The sequence below is a fragment of the Cryptomeria japonica genome, chromosome 8 (genome assembly GCF_030272615.1).
Source record: "Cryptomeria japonica chromosome 8, Sugi_1.0, whole genome shotgun sequence".
NCBI classification, from domain to species: Eukaryota; Viridiplantae; Streptophyta; class Pinopsida; order Cupressales; family Cupressaceae; genus Cryptomeria; species Cryptomeria japonica.
In genome coordinates this window covers 121722503-121732839 of record NC_081412.1, presented here as the reverse complement: position 1 = coordinate 121732839, position 10337 = coordinate 121722503, and the positions used below count along the sequence as shown (strand labels likewise).

At 34.9% G+C, this 10337-nt stretch overlaps 1 protein-coding gene across 1 annotated transcript; it reads left to right on the top strand.

The window, feature by feature from the left end:
* Positions 1-8180: 8180 nt before the first annotated feature.
* On the top strand, positions 8181-8933 carry LOC131041578 (non-specific lipid-transfer protein 1). Its single transcript, XM_057974705.2, has 2 exons — positions 8181-8617; positions 8724-8933. The coding sequence occupies exons 1-2, from the start codon at positions 8259-8261 to the stop codon at positions 8731-8733; spliced, it is 369 nt and encodes a 122-aa protein (XP_057830688.1). The 5' UTR covers positions 8181-8258; the 3' UTR covers positions 8734-8933.
* The last annotated feature ends 1404 nt before the right edge of the window (positions 8934-10337 follow it).

Here is a 10337-nt window from a genome sequence, read left to right as displayed (position 1 = left end):
AGAATTTCCCTGATCAAACCTTTCTTCAACAGCTCCTGCACTTGTCTATTCAGTTCTTCATTCTCTGTCGGTGTCAACCTGTGTGCAACTTTGTTAGGCAAACTAGCTCCGGGAACCAAGTCCATGCAATGACTAATACTTCTAACAGGTGGCAATCCACTAGGTACATTATCTGAAATGATGTCCTCATATGCTATCAACAAATCTCTTATCTATGTCGGGTGTTCTCCTTCCGGTTCCGGTCTCTCAGTCTTCTTATGAATTAAGGCAAAACACACATTCTCATGTCTCAGTCCATCCATGAATTTCCTTCCATCTATTAAACATATTCTAGTATTCGTACAGACTTCACTCTTCAAAGGTTCCTCTAAAGGTAACAAGGTTTGCTTCATCCCATTGGCCACAATAGTTTATGTGTTCTTCCTCCCATCATGTATTGCCTATCTATAAAACTTGCAAGGTCTTCCCAACAAAAGATGACAAATATCCAGAGGCATAATATCACACAAAACTTCATCATGATATTCCCAATTTTCAATTTTACCAAACACTGTTCACTTACTAACAACTTATGTTCATCCTGAATCCATGCTATTTGATAAGGCTTAGGGTGTTTCAATCTCTCCAATTTCAATTTATTCACCATCTCTTCTGAAACAAGATTATCTGAACTACCACTATCAATAATAACTTTACAAAACTTACCATCTACCTTACATCTGGTCTTGAACAGGTTCTTCCTCTACAAGGGTACTTCATCTCCTCCAGTATGACACAAAGCTCTCCTCATCATCAACAGTTCTCCATCTTCTAGTTTATTGTTTGACCCGGTGGGGTTTTCTTCCACCACTGCTGCTCTTCTGGTAGCCTTTGTCTGTCTTCTTACATTCAAATGCATGGTGTCCTTCTCCTCCACACTTAAAGCAGGTTCCTCTAAATGTCCTCTTGTCTTGTCTTCCAAAGTTCTCATTCCGGTAACATCCGGTTCTCTCCTCTGGTAGAAATTTCTATCATCCTTCCGGTATGAATTACCTTCCTTGCTCACTTCCTTGTCCTTGTTTTGATCTGTACTAGTTCCTCTTCCTCCGGTATATCCTCTTCCTCCTTGAAATCTTCCTCTGGTAAACCTTCCACCTCTACCTCTCTATCTCTGCTCATGTCCTTTGTTCAATTTCTCTTTAGCCTTTAGTGCATACTGGTAACCCTCTTCAACACTCTCCAATTTGATCATACTGAGTTCGTCTTGTATAGACATCCGTAACTTCATCATCAACATGTCTGGATTTGATGTTCAATTTGTAAAATGCTTCGATGTACTCCTTCACACTAGATTCCTTCTATCTCAAGTTCTGCAATTTCTGGAACAAATCCACTTGATAATTCGTCGGGACAAACTTTGATTTTAACTTAGCAATCATTTGATCCCATGTCTTAATCTTTTCTTTACTTCTTCTTTGTCTATCAACTTGCAAATGCTCCCACCAAAGAGATGCATGACCTTTCAATCAGGTACAAGCATATTTCACCTTCCTCTCTTCTGTAGTGTTTTCAAAGTCAAAATACTTCTCCATCTCTGAGATCCAATCCATCAATTCATTTGAATCTAACTTCCCATCATATTTCGATGGGGTAAAATGAGGTTTAGTGTTCACCCTACTCAAAACCCTTAAAAACCTTTCTTCATCCAGATCAACTGCCGATAGGTTCACTTGTTCTGTCGGGTCTTCTTCTCCTTCATCTTCACTTACATCTTCAATATTTCAACCTCTTCTCTGAGCTCTCTCCACGGCTTCTAACCGGCTGCTATTCCTCGCAACATCTCCATCACAACAGGGTCTGCATTCCCACGCGCTCCACCATTCCTAGTTCCTCTTTGCGCCATCGATTCACGCTAGTTCTTTGCAATTGCAGGTCGGATCCGCAATCCACCACCCTACAACAAAATTCGAGACACACAACCTCCGAAATAAAACTTTGCTCTGATACCACTTGAAGTAGTCACCGGTGAGGAGGGGCCTCAGGGAGATCAGTCTAGACCGGTCAGCAGGAGTAAACACAACGGAAACACATAGATATGATGGAGGCTATGCAAAACAAATAGTTTTATTGTATGAAATCTGATTACATCCAACCGGTAACAACCGGGTTACAACATACAGACACACAGGCTTGGTAGAATAGGTCACAACCGGGACCTTGAATCGAAAGATCTGTGTTCTAGGCATAGTCTATCTATCTGATACTCTAATTGTTTCTAATTGATTACATTCTAAAGCATGATTACAAGTATATATATATATATATATCGATCCAAAGGATCCAGTTGGCCCAAAAGGATTAAAACCCGAAGAACAAGACCTAACATGCAAATATGAATGAGGTCGACCTCCGACAAGAGATTCCTCCAAAAAAATCCAAAGGATGAAACAAAGAAGGTCGACCACATGCCAAGAAACATCGAGATCAACGCTCAAGGCTCTACAAGCTTTGGAATGGGTTCCGGTAGATCACTAGAATAGGTCTCAAGCAACTAGTAACAAAGGAACAACCGATAAGAATAAACTGTCATGGAAACCGATAGTGATATCTTGTCGATAAGTGATCCAAATGAGATGCGGTTTGAAAGAAAGAAAGATGATCAGGTCTTCAAGTAGAACCCAACTCCATAGGATCTAGTGAGCCAAAACTGAGACATACAGAAAGAAAATTGAAACTGCAAACAAAACATAAAGGAAAATGTTTTTGGTTGATGCAAGATTGCTGTGAACCGGGTATGCTCCTGCATCAAAATCCGAATTGTTGGCTTTTGAAAATTGGTTTCTCCTTATGACTAGACTTATATGTATGTGGCTAATAAAATTCTCTTTGCTAGTCATGTGTACATCTCCTCTTGCTCGTTGCCCCTTAAAGCCTACTATAATTAGCTAACTTGACTAATTCATAATTTTATTTGTTACAATTAGGAAATACAATAGGCTTGCTTGACACTTCTTGGTTTTGATGTATACTCCCCAATGAAGGGTGGCTTGGATATAATTGATCCTTACACTGAAGGAATGTGCCTTTCAACTAAATGGATTGAAAAAGCTTTAGAAAGTAATGCTCAGGTTGGAAAATATTGATTAGGTACTATATACAAACAACTACCATAGGTAAAGCATGAAATGATATTCAATGGAATGACAAGATTCTTTTAGCTCAATATTTTAAGCTTCATTATTCAACTCCTCTCAATTGCATATGGAAAGCTTTGTAATTGGTTTCACATAAGTTGTCTTAGTTTAATTAGTCATTTAGTTATGGGCTTAGTTTTACAACTTCCTCAATATGATGGAATTGTTTGATCCAAGAAAATAACATTGCATTAGTGATGATTCCTAGGTTCGAAGCTAAGTGCCTATTCAAGTAAGACATTCAAATATTTAGGAATTTATGAGATCCTTCAATATTTATGTGGAAATCATGGCATCAACTTAAGATTTGCTTTGATCTAAGTTAGAGAGACAAGAACACTATATTGGAAATTCAAAACTTGGTCCCCCCTAATCTCAGTATTCGCATTTCCTCTAATTGGCACTCTAGCTTTCTCACAGATTGGAGGTGACCTAATGATAACAACATCAAAGATTTTCCTCTCAAAGTTCTCTATAAGTAGCTTGCGCTTAGCTTGTCTTTTTTCTACTAGCTTGATTTTATTTAGGGATGTAATATTTGTCGATCCAATTGGAATAAATTCAACCATCGACTTTTGGAAATCTAAAGCCAATTCTTAATCCCAACTCATGGCTTGGAGATTTTCACATGCCAAACTCTCAATGGGATTTTGATTTAAATTCCTTTGTCCTCCTTCCTATTCCTTTTGTGGTATGAATGAAACTTCTAAACACTATTTTTGATTATGTCCTCATGTCTTTGTTATGGACTTCCCTTATGATGACCATACCCACCCTTTTCCATTAACCTTGGTCGTGGAAAGTTGCTCTTCTTGGATCTACAAATCCTCACAAGATGATAAGTAGCTCCTCTAAATTTATCATAATGAAAAACATTTAGAAGTTATGTTGCTAGGCTACATTGTCTCACTCCTTCTCCCCTATAGATTAAAGTTTTGACTATTTTTTCCTTCCTTCATATCCAAATGGTGAGCATAACTTCCCCTTTGAAAGAGCATTGCATTACCAATGAAGAAATTAACGTATAGGTGGAATGTCTTCTTACACAACTTCAAAATATGATCTTGTCTATAGCCTCACACTCTAGTCTGGTGCCTACCCTCTATTCCTCCCTTGTTATAGATGGTATTACTTGACTACACTCAACAAGCAGAATGGGCAACCTGTACTAGACATTTATTCTACGATGTTGCCCTTGCAATGACTTCATGTGTGATTGTTTGTGCTTGATCTTATACTAAATTGGCAGGGGGCTTGTTTCGCTATCCACTTTGTCATCGCTGCAAGGTTTATATGCTTTTGGAGGTGTTTATAATAGTTATTTTGAGTGCTTGTATCTGCTCCTTGTTGTCGTGTCTCAAATTCTGGTGTGTTTGTAACAAATTTGCTAGTTCGTTTCGACTACATTTTACTTGGATTTTTTCTACAATAATAATTAAATTTGCTGATTTGAATTATGTAATTTGATTCACTTTATCAATTAAAAAAAATTAGTTCACTTTAATAAATATATTTTAAAAAATTATATCAAATTTAAATTATTTTTCGAATTCAGTCTTATGATGTAGAGGCCTTTGAATTCAAAAAGACTCTTTACCAATAATTTCAAGAGAGCATGAAACAACCTTAATACCACTACCAACAACTTTACTAGCTTAATTTTAAAAGCCTGAAATAACCTCAACTCCAATTAAATATATATCCAACTATAATCCTTTGTAGTGGAAGCTAAAAATTCATAAATACGGCCATCGCCATCATATTTGGGCTGTGAGTTCGTGAAAATTTAATAAACAGATGACCAGATGACCTCGTGCCCGAGTATGTTGCGTTTACACATGGTGACGATCAAAGCAAGTTGTACCATATTACATTTAATGTATCTCTCCTGGTGGCACAATAGAATTGGAAGACGAAGAAGATGGTATACCTATTAATTAGATATAGAGATCTCTAATGCATTTGTTTGGTGAGGCATTCAAGTGACATTAAGGAGGAGCAGGTAAAGCGAGTACCTATCTATTTATGGGCTTATTGCCCTGAAGCATCCCAAGAAACCAAGCCAAGTAATCTAGCAAGCCCACAACTATTCTAGTTTCAAAATGGTCAATTTGTACATTGTGTTATTGACATGTTAGTCAATCGCAGCCGTTGTTTGCAAAATCTACAGTGTAAAAAGTGCGACTAATCTGTATGTAAAGATAATTCAGTTCTCAAAATTACAGCCATTATTTTGAAAAACCTTATGTTTTCAAATTTATTTAATAATTCATTTTAGAAAATCGTTCTTGTGGCCGCTGCTCTATTTCTTCCATAAGCAACTATTTATATGTAATAGTTTCATTTTAACATATGCATCATGTTATGTCTTGGTAGTAAATAATTTTTTTATCTTCTTAAACTATGCTTGTCGAACATGACTTGGGAATTGCGATAACTAACAATTTACGTTTGCATGCTATGGATGATCTAAGTTGTTGAAGTCAACCTTTCATGTCCATCTCATTTAACTCTCAAAGAGCTATTTGGTAGCATTCAATAGTCGTGGTTTTCGTGTTCGTAGTGTTAATTATGGAAATATAGGAGAGGGTCTTATAGTAGAGCATCGTTACTTCTTCATGTCTTCCAAAATCTGTCTAGATATTTTAAATCACTTTCAATTTTGTACAGTTCTTGTCAAGTCTCTTACTTAAAAAAATTGGTTTCAAGTTCGCATGGTCAAATATGATGCTGCATCACAGACCTTTTTTGCCTAGGTGTCCAAAATGGTCCCTCCAAAAAATAAGAGCAATAGTTGTGCACTAAGGCATGTTTATTGGTATGCTGATGTGGGATCACATAATTGGTTGTTTTTTCAAATTTATTGAATCTTTTTGGGAATAAGTATTTACATGGTACTTTTTGTGCTCCACTATTGAACTAATTGTGCTCAACAACCACCCCACTATTAGACCTTGCTCCATTTTGGACTCTATTTTATAGATTAATAATAAGATATGTGAGGTCATGTAGATACATCAATAAAATATTTTAATGTATAATTACTATAAATTAATATATGACTATTTCTTTTTTAGATATTTTGAATGCTTTAACAAAAAGCAAGTTGACATGACATCATATTTTTAAAGTGAATCTGAAATTTCAGCTCTATGAAGGGCCATGTCATATTTGAGGACGTGAACCTAAAACTTCAATTATAAGTAAGGACTTTGTCACACACAAAAAAAGAAATAATTTAGAATAGCCATGTTTAATCTTGAGATTACAAAAAAAATGTTATATTTGAAGATATGAACCTAAAATTTTGATTATAAGCAAATACTTTGCCACACAAAAAAAGAGTAATTTGAAATACCCATGTTTGATTTTGAGAATACAAAACAAGAGTGTTTGGTCACTTGAATCCTTTTCCCACTAAATATTTAAATACATTATCGAATGTTCATATCATTTTTTCAATAGTTATATATGTTAATAAGCCTATTTTGATTTTATAGTGTAATAATTCAAAAGGTTTTTAAACAAATTATTTATAAAACAATTAAAATTCAATGACATGCATTAATTTTCTTAAATACAACATACATGAATATAATTAATTAAAAAATAATATTTTTTATCCTTTATAAAGTTTTTTTTTATATATATAATATTATAGTTGTTTAATGTCTTAAGTACAATACATAAAGAGGATGCATGGAATTTCAAAAATAGAAAAATATAGGCTTACCTAGTTTTAATGTTATATACATATTATTAAGTGCAAAGTACAAGTCTATTAATTACAATTAAATTTTCATGATATATTTATTATTATATTTACCTATATACAATTGTAGTGTTAGTTAAAAGAAGGTTTAGTGTTGTTCAGTTGTTAAACTTGCTCTAGGCTTGGGCCTTGTGTTTAGAAGCTGCAATATGAGCGCTCTCTACAACATAGCATTGAAGTCTCTTTCGAGGTGGGTTGTCTTCAACCTTGAATTGTGGTAGGTTAATCTTGGATGAAGTGTGTGATGAAATGAACAAGGATCCTGATTCTCTTGAAGTTTTTTCATATGTGATTTGTCTTCAACCTCTTGTTGTAAGTTTAGTTTCAAATACTGTAGTGTGAATGGTTGGGAAAGGCCCTTAAAGATCCAATTATTTTTTACAACCCTCTCATGTCATAATTGTTGATACTATTTACAACATTAAAAGGAAAATTGTTGAAGCATCGGAGTCTCCTCTAGCTAAGTTCTCTAAGAAGATTGGGAAGTTGTTTCACTCATGTTGAAACCTTGTTTTTTTTTGGTTTTAAGCCATCTTGATTTCTAGTCTTAGTAATGTAGGTTTGTAGTTGTTTTCTATTGGATTGTTTGAAAGTTCTTGTCTCACTCCTCGTGAAACTTTTGTTGTTTCTTCGAGTTTTTAACTTGGATCAAAAGTAACTTTTTCTCTTGCCCCTTTTGTCTTGGTATTTGTCTATAATGGGATTAGACCCTTTCTCGAACTTTGGGAAAGATATTTTCGTGTAGGAAAGAAGTCGAGAACAAGCCAGTTTCAATGAAACATATGCTTGATATTGTCTAGCACGGTGCAAATTTGATCTCGAGTAAAGTTCCCTTTGGGAAAGATATTTTCATGTAGGAAAGAAGTCGAGGACAAGCCATTGTCAATGAAACAGGGAGCGGCCCCTGGAGAGGAGGTTGCTGAGTATTTAAGCGGCCCCTGGAGAGGAGGTTGCTGAGTATTTAATTTACTAACGATCCCAGAACAGCCGTGTCTGTTCAGGAGATGAAACAGATGGTCGGTACTATATAATATTTAATGAATGTCCCTGGGTGGCAGAGTAGAATTGGAAAACGAAGAAGAGGGTAGCAAAATTCATTAAATGTAGAAGCTGATGGACCATCAACCACAAATCCATCACCTCTCAAGCGACTTATTGGTGAGGCATTGAAGTCTCATTAAGGAGGAGCAGGTGAAGCAAAGATCTATTTATACATCCAGTTTTCTGACGTACTACTCATCAACATTCCAAGCCAAGCAATTCAGATCCTAGAGTCAATCCGTGAAGAGTATCGTAGAGTGTGAGTAAAAGCTATGGCAATGAAAGGGAAGATGGTGGGAGTTGCAGCGGTGGCGTTGGTGGTGGTGGTGATGGCGGTGGCCGTGGAGAGAGGGGAGGCGGCGATAACTTGTACGATGGTGACGCAGAAGATGGCAGGGTGCGTGGGATACTTGCAATCTGGGGCGGGGAAACCAACTGCAAACTGCTGCGCTGGAGTTAAGTCGTTGGCTCAATCGGCGACAACGACACAAGACAGGAGAACAGCGTGTGGATGTTTGAAGCAGGCTTCATCTGCCGTACCCAACGTTAAGCCCAACGCAGTCTCCTCTCTGCCCGCCTCCTGTGGCGTCTCTCTGCCCTTCAAAATCTCCCTTAACACCAACTGCAACACGTACCTCACTTCACTTTACTCTTTTTGTTTCTTAGGTTTTTTTTTTCTGCAACGAAACACTCGCTAACTTTGGAGTTCTTTCTGTATTTGTTGTTGTTGTGTGCAGGATCAACTGAACGTGACGGCTAGCAGTGAGATATATGGAGAGAGTAGAAGTAGCTATATTATCTAAATAAAACACCGCTCTTGTGGCGGCTGCTGTCTTTCTCTACAGTCCATTCTCTATCTAGTTATATGTAAGAGTTCTGTACTTAGCACGCTTGTAGCAGATCCGTATTATGTACTTGTGATGAATAGAATTTTAATCTTATTTTAAGATCTGTGTTCCTCTAATATGACTTGAAGATACGATCATCAACCACCTGAACTCCGTGGAACTTTTTTAACAAAATTTACAGAAAGGTGCGATTGGAACTCTGATAAATATGTATATAAATGCTAGCTGATTATTAATTGTAAATTGATTAAGATTATTTAATGTGATGGTGTGTTACTAAATCTTTGTGGGTGAAGGTAAAGCGTTTAAGCTAATTGGAATTTTTAAAAGTAGAAATCCTTGACATTATAAAGGATGAAGCAGGGATTGTGGTAGCTGATATTACTTATTAATTGATAAAGATTAGAAACCAAGTCTTTTTGAGTAGAAACTCTTTGACATTATAAAGGATGAAGCTGGTATTGTGGTAGCTGACTATTAATAATTAATTGATGTAGATTATTTAATGTGATGGGTATGTTATTAAATCTTTAATATGTTGGTGAAGTTATAAATCATTTAAGCTAATTAAACATCAATTTTTTGAGTAGAACCACTTGACATTATAAAGGATGAAGCAGAGATTGTGGTAGCTGACTATTAATTATTAATGGATAAAGGTTATTTAATGTGATGGGTGTGTTACTAGATCTGTAATCTCTTGGTGAAAGAAGAATGGTTTTGTATAATTCAAATTGCAAGAATGTTGTATTGGAACTAGATAAATATGTAAATAAATGGTTTGACTATTAATTATTTATTGATAAAGATAATTCAATGTGAAGGGCATGTCAATGGATCTTTTATCTATTTGTGAAAGACGAATGGTTTTAAATAAGATCATTAGGAATCAAGTCTTCTTGAGTGCAAGCCATAGACATCATAAGGGATGAAGTTGGGATTGTGTCTACCACTCAATTCTTGGCTTATCTGAACATGAAACCTTGTAACTAACATCTAAAAGTTGTTTGTGGACAACAGAAAATCTCTCATAAAAAATAAAAATAAAAATTAATTGATGTAATAATTTAAAAGATTATTGATGTAATAATTTAAAAGATTATTGATGATTATTATTAGATAAAGCCAAATAATTGTAAATGGATTATAATTAAATAATATGATGATTGTTCTTAAAGATATATATTTACAAAACTTGAAATTATAAGGTAAAATAAATAATAAATTATCATTGATTAGAGTAAAACGAAAACAAGTAATTTTAAATATATTATAATTAAAAATTATATTTAATAATGATTAAATACATTAATATGAATTCAACAAATATCATGATAAGCAATATAATTTCTTATTTTTTTTTAATTGAATATATTTTCTAAAACAATGAAATATTATATAAGTTAATTGAAATTGCGGATCAAATTTTTAATTTACAAAAAGTAGAATTGTTTATTTTTAATTTTTATGCACACACATTTATGGAGGTGTCAATTTTTATTG